The sequence below is a fragment of the Carica papaya genome, chromosome 1 (assembly GCF_054855325.1).
Source record: "Carica papaya isolate Zhongbai chromosome 1, ASM5485532v1, whole genome shotgun sequence".
Lineage (NCBI taxonomy): Eukaryota > Viridiplantae > Streptophyta > Magnoliopsida > Brassicales > Caricaceae > Carica > Carica papaya.
The window spans coordinates 27,532,121-27,553,426 of record NC_142309.1 but is presented as its reverse complement, the minus strand read 5'-3'; the positions used below and the strand labels follow the sequence as shown (position 1 = coordinate 27,553,426).

Sequence of the window (21,306 nt, the reverse complement as noted above, 5' to 3'; positions counted from 1 at the left end):
TCTCGCTTTTACTTGTATTTAGTGGTCAACAATGCGTTGGTTACAACACGTTTCATAGATGGGTGATGATTCATGGTGCATCTTATAGCATTGGGAGTTATGAAGGGAAGAGGTGGAGCAGGTACTGGAGTCAACAGTTTCGTAGTTGAGACCTGAAAGTTGTACAGGTTTAGTTGGGGAAGTAGGAGTAAAGGAATGGATTAGGTGGTCAGAACAAGTTGGAATTTTGTTGAAGAGGAAATCTATTAAAGTGAAAGTAGGAGGTAGTCCTGGCATGCGAATAAGTTGTGGTAAAATATGCTATCAAGAATCATATTTTGCTTGGCCGTGTTGTCAGCGATATTGGTGGTGGTTTTGTTGGCTCTCTTCTCACCAGCAGCTCATAAGAAACCCGCAACATCTGCCAGGCCTTGGTTTGCTCTATCCTTGTACATTCAGCAGCCACACGTTGCAACCACTAAATTCCAGCCAACAGCAGCTGATGGCGTTGCTGGCGCATTTATCTTTCACCGTACATTAACGGAAGGACCAGATAACACTTCCCAGGTTGTTGGCAAGGCTCAAGGCTTTATTATACCAATTGACCATTTTGCACACTCGATCTTCAACGTCATCTATCTTACTTTTGATACACCCAAATACTCAGGCAGCGTGGGTCTCCAAGCCAAGTCTGTCGCCCACAAGAACACACAAGAGTTGAGTGTTGTGGGAGGAACAGGTTCTTTCGCTTTTGCTCGTGGAATTGCTGTCTTCTTACAGACCAATAAAGGAACTGATGAGGTCCATGCAACTTACCGTGTGAAGCTTCATCTTAGATTTCCTAATCGGTCTCAGACAATCTCTGGATGATCACTATAATATTTTGTTTATTACACGTACGTACAGTATATTTTGGTCTGTTAATTTAACTATATATCTTCTATGAGTTGAGAGTGATCCCAGTCAGTCATTTTACACATTTTGGTAAAGATTTTTATTTTCTGATTGTAGGCAATATTATTCGATAGTTTCTTATGCCATTTTCATCATCCCAATAATAAATTTAAGGCAGTAGTCATTTTATTCATATTTATATATTAGTTTGATTGGTTGAAATGTAATTTTTATTAAATAATTATGTAAATATAATATAAAAGTAAAAAAATTTAGTGAAATATTATTCCAATTTCAAATGATAAATTTCATATTAAAATTGTTATTATTTTTGGACAAATAGATTTACAATTCCATAATTGTAAAATTCAAGATATCCAACTATGCAATTTATAGCTAAAATAATCCAATAACAAAAAGACATTATTTAGTTATTTCAAATCATACAGAACATAGCAGTTGTAAGATATTTTAATAAAATTTTATTATAATTCTTACGAAAAAAATACAATTACAGAAGGTCCAGTAAAAAATTAGGTTTCAAGAGAAATAACATATTGAGCATAATAAAAAATGCAAAACGTTAGCTTCAATTTAATACCCATGCTCCAATTTAATATAAATAAAGATTGCAAGTAAAATGCAAGTGAAATGAACGGAGGAAAAAGTTATTACTATTGATGTGTGATTTCTGAAGCAATTTTAAAGCATTATCCTTCTTCCACTTGGTAGCTTCTGAAGCAATTTTCAGATGGTTATTGAAGCTAGAGAAAACAAGCATGAGAGAAGTTCCAAGAAGAGACTAAAGGAAGTGAAGGACAATAACCTCTCAAGTTGTTAATTCTCAGAAGAGAGTTCGTTAATGCTGAGGATGAAAGATGTCTCGATTAGAGATTATGATGTCAGACTTATGGAGCTGATAAATCTAGAGAGTCCTTATGGTGAGGCATTTGGAGACGACAAAGTTGTTGAAACTATGAGGATTAGCTTACTAAACGAATTTCTAAAATGGCATGCAATATCTAAGACCTTGTAGGGCTCATTTAGCAAGGGAGTCTTCCATGTGCCCTAGACAACAGTAACCCCAATTGAGATGACCGAGTCCTTCACCCAAAAAGGACTGATAAAGAGGCTACTAGGGATGCTGAACTTGTGATGAACTTATGCATGACACTGCACAAATTGACCAATGATAAACTATACTATTTCGTGATCTTTAGATCTTAATAATAATTGATTGATTATTCATAATCATCTTACCAAATATTACAAGTAAAACCGTACTCTTATAATAAAAAAATAATTACGTTGAATTGGGAACAACTTTAACACCACTTGGGGTGGACGGAATTAATAAGCTAGGCTCTCGCGTCCATGCCCATTGTGGGAAAAAAAATATGAAGCGAATTCCCAAAGAAGCTCAGTCTCACCAAAGCCACTTTCTCCAATAAATCATGGCAAAAACCTCAAAAAAGAATACTCCTAATAATTACAGCAGCAGATACAGCTCTCCACTCGTATATTTAAGTATAAAAAAATTAATACAGACAATCACGTTTTCTTTACATAGAAGCAAGAAGCTCTCTCATTTCTGCCACAGAAGGAATGGTTTCATTTGGATAAATTTTTGCGACGAGTTGTGCAAAGCTATCATATTTGTCCAGAAATTCCTTCTGTCAAATACATAAGAAATATAATCAATGAGCAACACAATTCTTTTTAAGAATCAGATATATGCCAACAATGTTGTTTATCCATTCTTTTATACCTTGCATTTATCCCATAATGAGGGCAACAGTTCCTCTGAGGTTAAATTCTTCTGCAACTTTTTGTACATTGCGGCAATGGACCTGTCCACCTGTAAAACAGAGTTGTTGACCTAGTTATTACCCACAATGTGAAAGTAAAGAGAATGCAATTTGCACGACGTTCACTTACCCCAGATAGGCTGGATTTTAACATCTTCCTCAGATCCATTTTTGATAATCCAAGTTGGAAAGGTATCTGAAAAAATTGTTGATATGATATGAGCTAGTTTTTCTACAATTATAAATTCTAAAGCATAAACACTCATCAGGGTCTCAACTCTGAGTAGTGGGCGGATGTTATTTCAAGATAAATTGAACAAAGTACACCATAAAAGTATAAGACATTTAAGTATTTACTATACAAATCCCAAGAATCCTGGAATGAAACAGACTCTAGGAAGATTATGCATTCATATTTGTGCCCAGATGCCAAAATGCCAAAGTAAATGTTTGGTTCTCTCCAGGCATGTCCACAAACTGAGATCCCATCACAAAAATTTTCCTTTCTTGTTTGACTAAAACAGAAGGCATACTAACAAAATATGTTGACAAGGATAACACAGACCTCTTCTGGAGAAATTGTGTACATCAAGTCTTCAATCTTTTTAGCAAACTGGAAAAGTCGTTCAAATTGCTGTAAAGGACATAGTGAGGATGAACAATTTTAAAATATATATTACTAGCATTTGGTAACATAGAAGAAGGTAGAACAAAGAACTGAGGGGAATTACTTACATAGTAAATAATCATGCTGATATGACGCGTACAAGCCTGTTCATAAGCTTCACTTGCCTGGTGATAGAATTTGGCTAAAGTTGGAACTACATTGGCTAGGTCATACAGGCTGCACATAGTTGTTTCTTACTCAGGAAGTGAAAATCAAAGGGAGACATGTTTTTCGAGAATCAACAGAAAGAGAAACTTAGTTATAGCCGAGAATGAGTACCTATTCTGGAATGCTGCATAGTTCTCTAGGAGAAAAATATCAGCATATTTTGGATCTGTCTGAGCAATTTTCTCTAGAGTCACAAACATTATGCTAACCTGTTAAGTAATATATGCAATGTAAGTTAATGGCAAAAAGACAGAATATTCTAATGCAATCAACAGATCAGGAGTAGAACTATTTTTTTAAGAATTCACATAGACTCTGTCCCTTGTTCAATCTGTAAGTTGACAGACTATTTTTAAGAGTAGCACGATACAGATTGATGATTCAGGAACATGAATATTATGAAGTACAAACTGAAAACAGAGGTACAATATGCTTCTCTAAGATTGCACTAGAATTAGAGAGAATATTCTACCGCTAGCAACATATTGAAAACAGAAGCACTGTACACTTCTATAGCATTCACAAGGCATCTGTCCCTTATTCAAATTCATGATGTAATATAGAATTTTTTAAGAATAGTTCAATATAAATTGATAATAAGCTCGAGATTGTGATGAAGTACAAAAACTTCATATACTAATCTAAGAGTTTCTGGTGGCATGATAGATCTGTTTATTATAATATTTCAATCTGAAAACTATCTGACACAATGGTCTATCAAGTCTAGTATCTCACCAATATAGTATACACTTGAATCTTTTTTTAATTGTTCAAATAAACAGTACAATTCATCAGAATAGGGATAAGAACAAGCCAACTGAAACTCCATGGATAATTCTATGCTACCTGCTTGTATTTCAACTCAGTTTTCAAAAGACTACTTACAAATTTTGTGTATGCCTGATCAACCAAATCCCTGGATTGTCCTTGTATATACTGCTCCATCCGGGTAGCAAGAGTTGCAAATCTATGCATATGCAACACTAATGAGCATTATTTCAGGGGAAAAAAAAATAATAATATACGTGTAGAAGAAGACAAAGTTGCTCTAAATTTTATTATCTGTGTAAAATCTATTGTAAAACAAGCTTCTAGGACTGCTCAAGCTTCCAGGGTAAACAATCATGAAAAACTAGGTCATGTCAAATTTTAAACACAGTTTATAATGGGATGAAACTTACTGGAAAAGGATTCCTCTGCTAAAAACTAATAAAAAACAATTGCAACATTATACATAATATAGCTGCAGGTTTCGATCAAAAAAGGTAATCAGAGAACTAGAAAGACAGGGTAACCACATCTAAGAAGTTGCTGCCAAATAGCCTAAGCCTCTAATGTAGGTGAGAGTGAACTAAACAGTGAGACATGTTGCAAAAATCTTTCTGAACCCCACAAGTGGAAAAAGTCACTTTTGTAGTTGCTACAACGTCTTAATACCTCTTTCAAAGGATGGAGCAAAAGATTCCTTGATTTCAGCTCCAGTTGAAGAAAGAGAATACCTATTCCTCTTTCATCCTCCTCTCAGTTAAATTCTTCCACTTGATTAGCTGAAACTCGTATCACTTGGTGGCACGTGAATTCAGGCAAATATAGCCAGGTAGGTTTGTCCTTAATAAAATTTCCCATAAACCCGTTAAATATTGAATGTGTTTCCTATATTTTGAATAAGACCTTCTCCTAAGTAATAGTTTCTTGTTTATAGTCTTTTTCCTTGACATGAAGATCCCATCTTGAGTCTGGTAAAAGAATCGGGAATGAACTGAGTTGGGTTAACTAGCTCTTCCTTCTCTTCTGGGATGTGTTTTTATCTGTTTCAAGGTTGAGGTATCTTTTTGGCCTAACTAGCTCTTCCTTCTCTTTTAGGATGTGTATTTGTTTGGTCCAAAATTGAGGCACTCTGTAAGAGCCATAGGCATATCTTAATTCAATAGTACACATGGCAATTGGGCTATTCTTGCATCACAGACTTACTATAGGTTATTGTATATAATAGGTGGTAATATGATATCTACAAAGAGCAAAAAATCTAATGTTGTGTTAGGATATCAAGCTGCAGCTCATGCTACTCATGAGTTCATTTGACTAAAATGTTTGCGCCACAAGCTTCCGATTTTCATACTCACAATCCATATAATAGCAATACGATAACCAGATAGCAATTCATGTTGCGTTAGACCTAGTTTTCATAAAAGAACTAAACACTAAAAGCTAATTGTCATTTTATTTGAGAAAGCTCCAACAAGACCTTATTCGAGTTACAGAAGTCAAATAAAAAACCACATGATCAAGTTGTTACAAGCTTGGTGCATATGCTATATATATTCTAGTTGAGTAAGAATGTTAGCACAAATTATTTTCCTAATAGTTAGTTTTCAATTTGATTTTTCTTTTCTTTCCTTGACATTCAACTCCCTAAAACACTCACGTATTTTTTATTTTCAACAGGATAATAAATAGATTCATTTTCCTAATTGATCGTAACCAGCAAATTTTTAAGCTGATCAATTAGTGACGTCCATAACACATGGAACATTCTAGTTCAAGATCTCACAACATGCTAAGGAAAGTTTTAGTTCTCAAAAAGAAATCTTCCAAGTTTGCTTCTCATTTTTCCTCATCTATGATATAATTCAATAATGATAACTATCTGTCAACATTTATCTGGAAAGGCATGATTTCACTTTCAATACAAGCATATCATTTCCAGTTTACCTTGGAATGTATGACAAGACACCCATCTGCCTCACATTACGCTCATTTCTTTCAATTTGGTGACAAGCTTCATCGACAAACTGCAATGAATGAAAAGTCAAATGAGCTAATGTTATAGTAACTAGAATGAAGAAGACAATGCCTTCCTGTTTAAGACCTAAACATACACGGCTAAACTGCATAGAAATTCTTGACTCAAGGTCACCAAGCAGAAGTCGCACAAATCCTGCTGCATCAGCTTTCTGACCAGAGAGATATTTCTCTGTAATTCCATGCATTGAGATGCAGCGTAAGGGATCAATTTTGTATGCCCAGTCTACCACAGCATAGAAATCTTCCTACAATTCACAAGAATTGGCATCTTCCATTAGTCAAACCGGAAACAATATCCCTTATCGCTTACCGTTAAACAAAAAGTCCACCCATTGAAGACAAGCATCTTGGAGAAAACGTGGAAATCAAGGTAAAACAAAAAGTCCACCCCTTGAAGGCAAGCATCTTGGAGAATACGTGGAAATCAAGGTAAAAATCACGTGTTGTCAATTGTAAATTATGACACTCCAATAACATGGTAAAGAAAATTTGTTTCTTTTGAGAAAAATGATAGAGAAAATTTATTTTTGGAATTATACGAAACAACAGCATATTTAATTCACTAAATGTAATAACAGTCTAATGTAATCAACCTGAAAATCAAAAGGGGCTTCTCAAATCCTATGGAAACCATACCCAGAAAAAAACAAAAGAGAATCAGCCATGAAAATTAAAAATCAAAGGGCAGTATTTTAGTTTCAAAAATTCATCATCTCACATTCAAGCACCATTGATTTTCACCATTTTTGATTTATCGTTATCACTCCTTACCGCCAAAACTGCAGCAACATCTCCATTCCCCACCATTCACGGCTCCCCCATGTTCTCCTCCCTCTTTTAGTCTCAACTCAGTTTCAAGCGTGGCTGGATCTTATTTCTCTCTTTATCCATCACCAAGATCCTTCTTATATGTCTCTCTCCTTCTTAGCCTCTTCTTTCATCATATATGACTCACTCAAAGAAACGTTTCACTGCCAAGCTCTCAGATCTGGGGTGACATTTTGGACCAAGAACCCATTTAATCTGACCCGTCTGAACCTGATCCCATATAGTTTTCTCGTTAAAATGCTGGGTTCGGGTATAGGTTTCAGAAAAAGAGGGACGGGCAGGGCAGGTTTGGGTTTGACATTCCAAACCTTGTCCAAACTACTGTTATGGATATATATATATTTCAATTTTTTATTATTATAAATGCATATATATTTACATAAATAAATAGAATATATTATATTAATAAATATAATAATATATATTGATAAATATAATTAGTATGTATTATTATATATATCAATAAATATCTTTACGTTTGTATTAATATAAATATGTTTTTATTCATAAAAATATAATAAATAACTTGGTTGGGTGACCCGTAAACCCAACATGGTTCGAAGAAAGAAAAGAAATTCAAACCCACACCGAGTTTGGAGTGGGTTCAGCTTTCCTTTTTGTAGGAGTGGGTCGAATTCGAGTTTGGTAAAACCCACCCTTAACCCACCCTGTTACCATCCCTACTTAAGTCACTTAAGCTATGCCTACTACTACACCAGCACAAACGCCTATGGCATCATATGGTGCAGTTTAAGCCTTAAGACTTTGGTAATTTTGAAAATGCCATAAGAGTAGCCTTGTCTTAACAGTTTTATTTTACCTTGCCTTGCAATTCATGGGGTGGGTATTAGGAATGGTTATTCCTTATTTTAGGGAATAACAATTCAACCAAACATGTAATAGCATTTCATCCAACGTTGTTTCATGGTTTGTTCACTTAATCAAACATGTCGTAATGCTGTAACAGATGTAAATAGGCAGATTTTGTATGGCTGATTGAGGATAACATTCTCAATTCAGGAGCCCCAAGCAAGTTCTCTAGGCCCAATATATTTAAAGCGTCGACAATATATATTACAACACTCAGCCATGATTTAAATTAATTTTTACCATGACCATTTGGTTTTCGAACATAAAACAATGTGATTCTAGGATAACTTTTTTAAACAAAAAAAATGTGCCATTTGACAAGGCATCGGAGAAGTGCTGTCCAAAAAATAATGCAGTCCATCCTAAATAAATTTCACTAGTCTTACCACCTTCTAGGAACTCTCTTAGAGACTTAAAATCTCTACTATTGATCGACATGCTGAGTGATTTTTTTTTTTTCGCATGACAACAGAGTGCTGCCCACAAAATTATGGGATTCCAGACTTCAAACTTTCGTTAGAGACACCTACTTCCAGGAACCCTTATAGACTTCAAATCTAATACGAAAAGGTCTTTATCAGTTCTTAAAAAGATTGACTGGCTAATCTTTTTACTATATAGTGAGTCATTATCATCTCATTTCTCCCTTTTGGGTTCTTTGTTCTTTTTTTTTCTTTTGGAGGATATCTAATCCTTCATAATTCTATCCGAGAAAAAGACAGAAATACTGACCGAAACCTCAAAAACTATAAAACGACAAGAAAACCTTCTATAATCAGGTAGGTTTCTGGAGTGGCCACTTCAACAAAGTTTCTAATCAGCTGTTACATTTTAACTTCCTGGCTCAGGTTTTAACAATTGATAGTATTTATTTGAAATTAGATCCAGCAGCAACAGGAAGACAAACTGATAAGTTTGAGGCCTAAAACTAACATGAGAGATAAATCTGAAGTAATTTTTCCTTAGAATATTTTTATTCAGAAGTCCCATGGAGTTTCTTTCAATAGATAACTTCTTTTGACATAACCAAGGACACAGCAAAAAATTAACGAAGGACATCTCAGGTGAGTATATTACCTGGATTCCATCAAGCAAATCCTGAAGAGATTCATTTAATGCTGCAAGATCTGCAGAGCTTTTACCTGTAAAATCAAATAATCTTACTAGATGATCATGGCTTGAGAAGTAGGTGAGGCAAGACATCATGCAAACGAGTTACAAGCTCAAATGAGCATGTACAGGTTACTTCTCTTTCTACTTTTTTTTTCGAAATAAAAAGTATAAGTAACTATTAAGTATAAGCACTAAGGGGGTACAAACTCATACAAAAATATATCTATCAAATCCCCGAAATACTCTGAATAAAAAGTATAAGTTACTTCTCTTTCTACTTCTTTTTTCAAAATAAAAACTATAAGTAACCATTAAGTATAAGCACTAAGGGGGTACAAACTCAGATACAAAAATATTTACAAATCAATCATGACCCATTACACAAAAACCTAGGTTCTGAAATTTTATCAATATCTTCTTCTATCCCATCAAAAGTTCTCTTATTTCTTTCAATAGAACTCAGAAAATTGCCAATAGTATTAGCCCCAATTGTTTTCTCCTCCCAGTTATACTCTTCCAGGGCCAAAATTCATCTCTTACGCTATCCACCATAGCCCAACAATACCCCAGGATCCCATATGCGATTGTCCATTAACTATTCCTTCCACTTCTAATAATGCATTTTTTCTATCCAAAAAAGAAAGAGAATGGACAGGAATATACCAGCTTTGCCATCATTCTCATCAATGTCCATAATGCCTAAATCATCGTCATTGGCCTCATCATCATCATATGATCCATTTTTATTACCATTAACAACACCTCCTGGGGGAACAAGAGCAGGAACTTCAAAGCACATGAAGTGTGCAAAAAAAGAACTCTGCAGTTTGAGCAATAAAACAATTGGAATTTTGAATGTACAAAACGACCTTCAGAAATCAAAATTGATAATCCTAGTAAGGATAAAACCTCATCTACAAGAAGCGGGATAAATATTGTTAGCATTTTGGCATAAGCATCAGAAACTGAAGATGTATCTGCAGTATTTGCATTGTGACTGGAGCCTGTGGAAGCTTCAAGCCAAACAGTTGGATTTCTTGATGCTTTTGTACTAGCACGAAGCTCATTTGCAAATTCGCGAGCCTGTTATTGACCAAGACAACTTAATAAAGTAAAAATACATCGAGCCATTTTAATTGTTCATATATAAATACAATTGAATATTATATTATTTCAAGTTGCAAAAAAGAGAAATTTTGGTTTTTTTGCACTCTTAAAAGCATAATTGTCCTATCACCTTACCTAGGACCTGCAAACATTTTTATCTAAAACTCTGAAAAAAAAGTTCATTTTTCTAAAAATAATTTTTTATCTAAAAATTTCCCTACTCTGAGAGAAATAAAATGAATCACTACACGTAAAACATCTATTTGTTTAGTTACTTTCATGATTTAGGAGGCCGAACAAATTATTTCACCAATGTTTGCTCTTACAATTTTGCAAGTAAACATAATGAAAGCAATTCAGGATAATTGAAGAGAAGGATTATGTTCCCTGACCTCCCGCCGAAGAAGCAAGTTGAGAGAGCCACAATAGGCTTTTCTCAGAGGACCCAAGCAGTTCTTGTCAAGACTCTGAAATAGAAACGGCAAACGATTTATAAAAGGGATTGAAGTAGTGATTCTCAGAACTATTGAAAGATTAAACATTTAATTCAACCTTTAAATGTTGCAAAAGACGAGCATATGTCCTGCATTTATACCGCAGGTCTGCATGATCAGGCCTTTTTAACTGTCCCCTCTGTTAACGAAAGCAGATGATAAGTACTCAGAATCCTCAGTGCCAAAAAAGCTTTTTTATCAACAGGAAAGAAAATAAAAGTGAGGAAGAACCTGAGAAAAGTAACTCTTATCACTAATCATGAAATCCACCAAACTGGCGAAGTAGTTTCTCAGGAACTCAGAAGCTCTCCTGACAAATGTAGCTTTCAACTTCTCAAGTTCTGCTCGTTTCTCTTTGACCTGAACAAAACTCAAGCTGTTTTAGAATTTAGAAATGAGACAATTTAACGGAAATCATGTCTATCAAGCAAAAAATAATGACCATAGCAAAATCTAAAAATTTCAAATTTGTAAAGAAAATCTTGGCCAATCAAGCAAACTTCATCATTTGAATAGTTTCTTTATATTCAAACTATAATATTTTTGGTGAAAGATTAGTGCACATCCACGCTATGATTAATGCATATTCAACTACAATTAATTATGAACTGCAGCACGAAAATAACTTTGGAATCTGAAGTATATGTGTGCGATAATCCCCTCTCAATTCCATATACTACATTGGCAAACCAGATATCATCTATCAGAATAAGAAATAAAAGCTATGGATGAACAACCTCATGATAAACACAATTTCAGCAATAACAAACAGGAGAAAATGCAGAAGGCATACAGCTCGCATGCTTGCATAAGTGGAATCCAGATTTGGCACTTCAAGACCACGTAAGGCTCCTGTCAACCACTCACATGCTTCAATATTTTGAAGCATACGTGCTTCATCAAATGAACCTCCTGTTAGACATGCTGCATACTGTAACCAATGGAACATAGTTAAGAAAAGAAAAGGGAAAGCAGGAGTAGCCAATAGATAACACCTGAATATAAACTAATCATCATCGGATTGCAATAGAGAATTAGAAAGTTCGAAACCTCAGAAGGAACATGCAGTCTTTCAAGAAGCTTGTCAAGCTCCTCAATGAGCGCCTTGTTGTTTACAGATTGCATCTCTAACTTGTTATTGCGGGTTTCTATCTGAATATCAGGAAAAGAGTTTATAGATATGTAGGCCAACATATGAAGTAATCAAATCTTCCAGCAAATTCTTCTTTTCCAAAGAAATGTCCTATTCTTGAAGTGAATTAATTGCCACCAATCAATTTGTAGCAAGGAAATAATAAGTAAAGATAATACAGGTTGAATCAACTTTTACATCTAACCCCAAAAGATGGAAGCAAAACAACACTTTTACCATGGATATTGCCTAGCAAAAGTATGTTTTGCAATTAACAAAATCAGTGTTTTTCCTCAAGAATCTTTTACTTACAACTTTCACCACCAAAGTTAACTTTGAAATATGCCAAAACAAACTAACTCTATGGAGCATGAAAGGAGCAAGGAACAAAATAAAACATAATGAATTGCCAGTTGAATAAATCATGAAATCAACAGTCCAAGAAAGAAGCCACTACATTAATCTAGCCAGGGAGATACAGCTATCTGCATCCGTGCACAGGCACGGTAACTTTCTCAATAACTAAAATTAGGAGCAATTTATGGAAACACTCTGAGGAGTGCACTAACTCTATAAAATAAGAAGAGCAAAGAACATGCACCCTACGTGTTCTATAATTGTGTTACCTTCATCTCAAATTCTGAAATAGAGAATCAAGCATTATGACTGATCAAAGACAACTTATTTGAGTATGTATGTGTGTATATATATTATGCCCTTTCTATGTAACAAAGAAGCATCTTTCTGCAGTGCACTGACATGATTGATACGCATCCTAAAGACAACGTCGTTTCCGTTTACCCTCAATAAAAAAGATATTAAAGGTATTCAACAGAAATTTTACATAATACTATTGAACTATCATGAAATCCCCTACCGATTCAATATCTTCTCTCATATGTCTAAGTTTCACATTGAAGATGCCTAACCATTCATCCATGTCATCAACACAATTTGTTGCTGCCTCCAGCCCTTGCAATACCTTAAATACAGATAAATAATAAAAGAACATCAGATCTAATCTTCATAATGGTGCAAGTAGGGAATAAAAGACTTTTTTTAAAAAAGTAAAAAGGATGAGAACTCGGTATGAAAAGAAAAAACATAGCACTAAATATACAATAGAAAAAAGGAATACCTCTTCTATCAAAGGTTCACTTTCCAAAATGGCATGTACGTTTGCTGCTTCAAGAGCAAGAAGCTCACGCTTCAACCTTTCTGAAAATGCTTCAGCTTCACCAATGCCCATAACATAACTGCAAATGAAGAGTAGAGATATCAAATATAGATTAGAAGATAACACAGCAAGTAAGACTAACATGAATAAAAAGGTTAAGTTCTACAACCAGTTAAGCACCCATACAGATAGGTTTCTACAAGCAGAAGCAACTAGAAAATCAAGAGACAGCATAAAATAACATTTGTTTCTGTCGATAAGATAGCACGAAAAGAACATCAGTCGAACAGTAAAAAGAAATTTCAACAGCAGCATGACAAAGAAAAATATGATTCTACAAACCCCAGTTAACTAGGGAAAGAAAAAAGTATTAGGAGTATAAATAATAGATTGGAGTCTTGTTTTCCTCCTCTTTTTTTCTCTTTCTAATCAATTAGTTCACATGGTATCAAAATAAATAGTCCAGAGTCCAAGTGATGGTTGCTAACACAATTTTAACACAAAATATGATACATGTGTTTGATCCACGGTTTTAACCTAGTAAACTTGCATGTGAGGTAATATATTGAAGTATAAAAAACATACTGGATCATTTTCTATCAATCTAAAAGTTTCATAATAATTAGCCACAATCAATTATTTTAGACACACTGACATCAATCATAACCGAATTGAGTTTCTTAAACTACTTTTGGATTCAAATGATCAAGATGACATAAATTAAATACACAAATCGGAGATCTTATCTATCTCTTGTTAATTGAATCCAAGAGGATCTCAATGTAGACTAAATGTTGAAGCAAATTCAAGGTGTGCAACAGATCTGTCATTTATGTTTCAAGAGGCTCAAAATGTTTAGTAGATCTAAATGGTTGCTGCCAAGTCATGATTTACATCTTTATCCCATCTTTTTCCTATTCAGTCATAATGCATAATGAAGCGTCCCTGCAAAGTAAATTAACGCAAGCTAGAACCAAAATAAAGAGCTTTTGCAGACATACGTGCCCAGAAGAGCCTCCATGTCCTCTTCCTCAGCTTGGGAAACAAGTTCTTTTTCAACAGTCACTTTCAAGTCACTTTCTGTCACTGTATCAACAACTGGACCATCTTGCAGATTCCTTTGAGTTGTAACTGCAGGCGTATTTTCCTGTATCCAATTAATATAAAAGTAATTTTTTGTGATGAAGTAGATTTCACCAGGAAATCTAAGTCACAGCACTTTGAATCAAGAACGTAGTAGATCTAACAAACAAGTCAGTTTTAAATGAAATAGAATGCAAGATCTCTTTAATCTAGGATGGTATAAAACATATGAACATAAATGTCACTGAAAAAGAGAGAGACTTTGCAGAATCTTTTCAACCCCAAGATGATATCATATATATCAAAAGAAATGCTAGAGATGAAATGACGGATGTACCAAGATCTTTTCATTTTAAGTACGATCTTGACTGTGCTTTTAGTATATAACCTACTATATATTACCTTATGGTACTGTATAGTAACATGGAAATGGGCAAAATGATAGGGTCCAATCCTTTTTTTTGTGGCAAAAATATGGGCATCAAAAAATAGAAAAACCACCAAAAATTAGAATGACTTTGTCACCACAAAATGGTAGACAAAGTGGTCTTCACTAAAGTAACTATTGCTTTCCTGAAGGAACTCCCTCTCCCTCATTCTCTTTCTCTCTAATCTTCTTATTGACATCAAATTATTATTATTTCTTAATCTTAACTTTATTTTCTATAATAATTTGAGCTTGGCTTCTCAAATGCACACAACTTTTTTATCAAAACAGATGTGGCCATTATTAAAAAAGTAAATTTCCAACAATATTGATTTTAACTTTGTTAAATTCCTAAGGCAAATTTTCTTTTTTCTGTTTTTTCTTTATTATTATTATTATTTTAAAAAAATAAAATAAAAAGTGTAAACTATTATTCACAAGTTACCAAAAATGGAGGTACCACTCATGTACAAAATCTCTACAATGAAGTTAGAGCATCAATGATATCCCCAAAAATTTCCATCATTAATGATATCATGACCAAACACAATTGACCCAAACAAGTGTATCCATCTATCAATTAATCTATTAGAACTACTCAATATGCTATCAAAAGCCCTTCTATTCTGCTTTTTCCAAATGACCCAAAAAAACGGTCAAAGGGATAAAGTTAGCAATGTTTTTTTTACATATAAACCATCTCATGCCCAAATCTCTCCCCCCCCCCCCCCCAACCGAACCCAAAATAACCCAATTGATACCTAACCACCCATAAATCCTGCACCATAGGTTAGAAACAGTAGGACACCATAGTAGTAGGTGATTGCAAGTTTCCTCAGCCTTGAAACAGCAATAGCGACCATTTATAATAATCCTGCCTTTACTTTTCAACCTGTCCAAAGTAAAGATTTTTTCCCAGCATGCCTCCCATGCAAAAAAAGCAATGCGTGGAGGAATTTTAGTTTCCAAATCAACTTAGCAGGAAATAATCTTTCGTTTTCAGTACTTGTCTCATTTAAGAACTTATAGTATGAAGTGACCAAAAATATTCCATTTTTTTTCCAGATTCCAAACCACCTGATCATCACTATCCAACACCTGCACAGATTCAAGAGTAGACATCAAGTCTTCAAACTCATCAAGCTCTCAATCATTCAAATTCCTTTTAGTATTAATTAACCATATTATGTTCCCGTTAACTACCCTGTAAGCCTCCAAAACAGTCATATCTTTGGATTGAGCGATATTATAAATTTTGGAAAATCTCCTCAGTAATCTACCATCCCCAACCCAATCTTCCTCCCAAAAATTTACCTCTGCCAAACTTCTACTTTAAGCACTGATTAAACAATTGTCACTGCATCAGAATTTTCCTCCACAATCCCCGCCCGTGAGGGATAGAAAATCTGCCACCACTTCTTGTAGTCATATGCTCACCCCATCTAGCTTCAACAATCCTTCTCCACATTCTATTTTCTTCCCTCCAATACCTCCAAAGCCATTTACCTTGAAGGGCTTCATTCAATTTAATCAAAGACTGAATCCCCAATCCTCCATATTGAAAAGGAGCTTTAATGTCATTCCAATTAACCAAATGATATTTCTGATCATCTATACCATCGCCCCACAAAAACCTACACTGGATGCTTTCCAATTTTTTTTGCCACCTTCACCGGGATAGTAATTGTAGATAAGTAATATATTGAAAGATTGGCCAATGTGCTTTTAATTAAGGTTAATCTCCCTCCATTAAACAGAAAACCCCTCTTCTACCCTGCAAGTCTCCTTTCATATATGTCAATGACCGGCTCCCACATACTTTGATCTTTATATTTTGCCCCAAGGGAACCCTTAAATACTTAAAAAGGAATTTTAACTTCTCTGCACCCCAAAATTTCTGCATAAGCCCCAGCCGCATCACCACCACCAGTTCTGGCCATTTCGGATTTGTTGAGATTAATTTTGAGCCCCAATACCGCTTGAAAACATAATAATATACATCTTAAATGTAGCAGATTCTTTAAGTCTGGTTGGCAGAATATAAGAGTGTCGTCAGCAAAAAATAGATTGGTCACATCTGTTTTGTTTGCACCTCTACCCACTGATACACCCGTCAACAACTGCAGATTATTCACCCTACTCAAAAGGCCATTAAAAGATTCCATAGCACAGATGAAAAAAAGAGGAGAGAAAGGATCCTCTTGTCTTGAACCTCTTGTCGCCTTGAAAAATTTAGAAGGACCCCTATTTATTAGTACAGCAAAAGATGTAGTAGCAATACATGTTTTCATCCACTTCCTCCATTTTGACCCAAAGCCCATTCTATCAAGCAAATAATCAACAAAAACCCAGTTAACATAGTCATAAGCCTTCTCCAAATCTAGCTTGCACACCAAACCGTCCCTCTTATTGACAAAAGAATCATCGATCATTTCATTTGCAGTCATCACCGCGTCAAGAATCTGTCTTCCTTCAACAAAAGCATGCAATCCCCAATAACATCCCCAACACCTTAGAAAGTCTTCTACCCAAAACCTTTATAATTAATTTGTAGACACACCCCACTAAGGTTATAGGTCTAAAATCTTTAAACTCATTAGTCTCATTCCTTTTAGGTATGAGTGTAATGAAGGTAGAGTTTAAAGATTTCACAAATTTATCCGAGAAGCTTGAAGAAACCTCAAATTAAAGTCATGCAGTCCAGGAGCCTTATTTCCATTGCATGATTTTAAACCATCAAGCACCTCCTCCTCAGTGAATTCAGCTTCGAGCATTTTACTACTCATTTCCGAAATTCTATTAAATGGCAAACCATTCAAATTGGGACGAACCACCCTGTCTTCTTTGTATAGATTGAGAAAATATCCTCTGGCAGCCTCCCTCAACTCGGTATTGCCCTGAACCTTCTTACCACCACACCAAACCTCTTTTATGTAATTCCCTTGGCGTCTACAAGAGGCCAAAGCATGGAAATATCTAGTGTTCCTATCCTCCTCCTCCAACCATTTCTCCTTGGATCTTTGTCTCCATACAGACTCTTCATCCTTCAAATGAGAAGTCAGTTTAAGCATCAGATTGCCTCTCCTTCCTCTTTCATCATCATTTAAGCCCTTCAACTCCTCTTTCACATCCAGTTCATTACTCTCAGCCATGACAGTCTCAAACTCTGCTTTTTCCTCACCCAAGACCTCTTTAGTCCAAATCTTAGTTTCGTTTTTCAGGAAAATCTGTAACTTGCAAAACCTTCAGCTTCTGTGTTCAGCCAAAGTTTTTCCACCAGCTGCCTAAAATTTGTCTTCCCCAGCCATTTATTATCCAAACGAAAGGGATAGGACCCCATTGGATCCCCTCAGCTTCAATGCAAATAGGATAATGATCCGAGATAGATCAGGGTAAAATTTTGTGACAAATCCCAGCAAGATCCACCAACAAATTCGATGAAATAAAAAATCTGTCTATTCTCGACCTACTTTGTTGATTGGACCGAGTCCACTACCCATTTGATAAAGGCAGATCATTAACACCGACCCTATCCATCATCTCATTATTTTATGTATGTTTAGTCTTCTATCTTCTAAATTGTTATATAAAATATAAAATATTATTTAAAATTTAAAAATTTAACTTTCATATTTTATTGTTATACCTTTTTTTTGTTGTTTTATTCTTACAAAATTCCTAGAGTAGCAAAAAAAGCTTCTAACCAAAAGCTTTACTCCTTTTAGCATAGATCATTCTTCAACAAGAAGCTCCTCTAATAGTTATAACAATAAAAGCTTTCGTAAGTGCAACGAACAAGCAGTACCATTTACGAATATACAATGAGAATTTCATACTTAGACACATGTGACAAATACCAAGGCAGGGATCTAAATCATAAAGCACACCTTAGCCCAAAGAGCCATCTCCACAACATCTATACCAACAACTTTTGGAAGACGACCCAGTACGTCCTTGCAGATGTTTAAGATACAAAGTAGAAGGCGGTTCCTAAAAAAGGGGCCAAGTGTATGAAACAGAGAAGCAAAACACATCAGTGTAATCGTAGAAAAACAATATCAAAGAAGGGAAAGTCGTTGATTATCTATTTCCTTATTTCTTTCTTTTTCAATGTCATTCCCCATTTTGTTACCTGTCATCAATATTGCGCATGGTCCATTGTGGTGGAGCAACACTCTGGCTTCTAAGATTATCAAATCCCTAAAAAAGGGTAAAAGAAAATTATGAGAACAGGACTATGCTGAGAGATGATGAGAAGTAAAGTACAGTATCTCAAAAGGAAAAATTGCTTCGCAATTTGTTTAGTCTTTGTTACCTTAGAGAACCACTAAAGCTAAAATGAAAAGCACTTTTATTTCTCATTTTTTCCATTTTAATTTTTAGGCTCTGTTTAACCTGCCTAGTTTGTAATCCAGAAGGAAAATAGTAAACTTTTGTTGGTGAATAAGAGAGTGAGAGTTACCAGAGTAAACGTACATCCACTGGGGTCATTAGTTATAACTTCCACCTTAGAAAGATGCTTTAGCTTGTACAGTTTAGCAGGCTGTATATAGGAGGAAAGTTTCAAAAATCCATCAGCTAGGAAGCTTAGAACCTTGTGGGATATGGTAAGAAATTATGGCATAATGTAATATTCACAATCAAGGGGTTTGAAATTTCTCTGAACAGAGGGATGAAGTGAAAATTACCTCTAGAACTCCACCTGTTGAATATTTTAAGACTCGGAGAAAAGCTTTTGTCCTCTGACCCTTTGCTTTAGCTGTAGAACCACATCTTATCACTCAATTTTCCAAGTGAATATACATCATTAAGTGGTCTAGGAAAACCAGTTACAGTATATTCAAAATAACACTATTTGATTTGCCAACTTGAAGGATCTCATTATTATTCCTCTTCACTGTCAGTTATCTTTTCTTTCCCTCTCTCGCTTCTCCTCCTCTCCTCCCCTCCCCCCCCCCCCCCCCCCCAATACTCCTAATCCAGAATAGAATTCAAAAAAAGTAGATAATGCAAGCAGCTGTCACCTAAAAGTAAAAATGTGAGATCTCACCAACCCGCAAGTGTTGTGCAAGTTAAATTCCCTGAGAAAGATTTGTATAGACAAAATGACTTCCTCAAGTTCCAACCAAAATGCCTTACTAACTATACAAGCTTTGTAACACTGACAATTTAGACAACTGAGAAATTAACTATGCAATGGTATATATGTAAATGGGCCCCTACCAACTGCAAATATCTCAAGTTCTATCTGATATTAACTCGACATCCCAATATGAGCTAATTGTTTTCTACAAACCACAGACTTAAAATCTGAAGCTAATTAATTCAATCCTAATATTGCACGAATCGATCTCTAAAAGGAAAGGGAGCTTGTGGAACAAGAAAGGAACGAGTTATTGAGTACAGTAAAAGCAAAACTAGGAAATGCTAATCAAGAACAGATAAAAAGGCGACGAGTTGGATAAAGAATAGAGAAACGCACTGGAGAGAGCAAGGACCCTAGGTTTGGCCATATGGCGGCCCAATTTTCCAGATTTTCCCCAGATCCCGCGGCTCTTAGCGACGCGAATCGACAAAACGATTTTCTGCTTGGTGCCTTCGATCGCGGCCTCGCAGGCTCGCCTCAGCTCCTCGTCGTCTGCGCTCGACTTAGCCATTGTCCTCTGTTCCCTTGTTCTTCTTCAGGTAAAATTGTGAACTCTCCAGGTAAGTGAACAGACACAGGAGAGAAGGGAAAGAAGAAGAAGGATGAGCCAAGAGCTTCGAGGACGCGTCGTCAATATTAATGAATGTGAAAATTCGGATTTAACTGTTAACGGAACAGAAATTGGGAATCCGCTGTTAAAAGTTATGTTTCGGATTTTGATTTTGGCCCGATGGCGCGTCTATTCATATCGAAGTCCGACCCGAAAGTTCACAAACGGTCAAGTAAAAGAGTTTTGTTTTAATTGTTTATTTTATGTTCACAAGTTTTTTAACCAGTTTGTTTTAATTTTTTTTTTATTTGATGAAATATGTTTATTGTGTTTTTAAATTAAAATTTTAAGAAATTAAAAAAAAAAAATCAGCATAGCATCCCAGAATTACCAATATATTTTTATTTAATAAATTTATTAAAACATATATTCATATCTAGTTAAAATTAATATTATATTAATTTAAATTGTAATAAATATATTTTTATTAATTTTTTAATAAAAATAAAGTTTATTTTTAAATAAATATTTTATTTTATTACTTTAAAATAATCGTATGTGAAAGAGAGAGAAATATAATTGAATCTTATTTTTATTTTGAAAAAGCCGAATTTGAGTTTGGAATATATTTCAAAATCAAAAATTTTTAGTAAAAAATAAATCTGAGATAGAAAATAACAACAACAACAATAATAATAATAATTTAAAATTTTAAAAATAACAAAATTAGATTGGACAAAATTAAAATATTAAATTTAGTAATTAAGGATTAGACAAAAATGTATAAATTGAATTTTTCATGACTAATATTTAATGTTTAGAGTTATTAGAATAAACATAAATTATTATTTTTTTATAATAAATTGAGAAAAAATTTCCTATATATTTTATATAACTCATTGATAATTGTTATCCTTAAAGATTATAAATAAGTTGTATTGACTCTCTTGGATGAATATTCAAATATATTGAATTCCAAATTGATGACTATTTATAGCACAAGTCAAATTACTTAATGATCAAAGATTACATAGAAATTTTTTATAGTAACAAGATAT

The 21,306-nt window shown here is 34.6% G+C and overlaps 2 protein-coding genes across 2 annotated transcripts; one reads left to right on the top strand and one right to left on the bottom strand.

Moving 5' to 3' along the window:
• Positions 1-37: 37 nt before the first annotated feature.
• On the top strand, positions 38-1,066 carry LOC110813528 (Disease resistance-responsive (dirigent-like protein) family protein). Its single transcript, XM_022040709.2, has one exon. It carries the CDS (start codon positions 298-300, stop codon positions 847-849), a length of 552 nt encoding a protein of 183 aa, XP_021896401.1. The 5' UTR covers positions 38-297; the 3' UTR covers positions 850-1,066.
• Positions 1,067-2,139: 1,073 nt separating this feature from the next.
• LOC110813497 (exocyst complex component SEC3A) lies at positions 2,140-20,374 on the bottom strand. The gene is made up of 25 exons (XM_088207443.1): positions 20,035-20,374; positions 19,241-19,311; positions 19,015-19,095; positions 18,685-18,752; positions 18,440-18,542; positions 14,044-14,189; positions 13,004-13,121; positions 12,743-12,847; positions 11,784-11,885; positions 11,527-11,664; positions 10,965-11,093; positions 10,792-10,872; positions 10,632-10,706; positions 10,042-10,215; positions 9,796-9,952; positions 9,097-9,161; positions 6,396-6,566; positions 6,229-6,308; positions 4,402-4,483; positions 3,628-3,725; positions 3,417-3,525; positions 3,247-3,315; positions 2,812-2,877; positions 2,642-2,731; positions 2,140-2,546 (listed from the first exon to the last, which is right to left on the bottom strand). The coding sequence occupies exons 1-25, from the start codon at positions 20,207-20,209 to the stop codon at positions 2,436-2,438; spliced, it is 2,664 nt and encodes an 887-aa protein (XP_088063569.1). The 5' UTR covers positions 20,210-20,374; the 3' UTR covers positions 2,140-2,435.
• Positions 20,375-21,306: the final 932 nt, after the last annotated feature.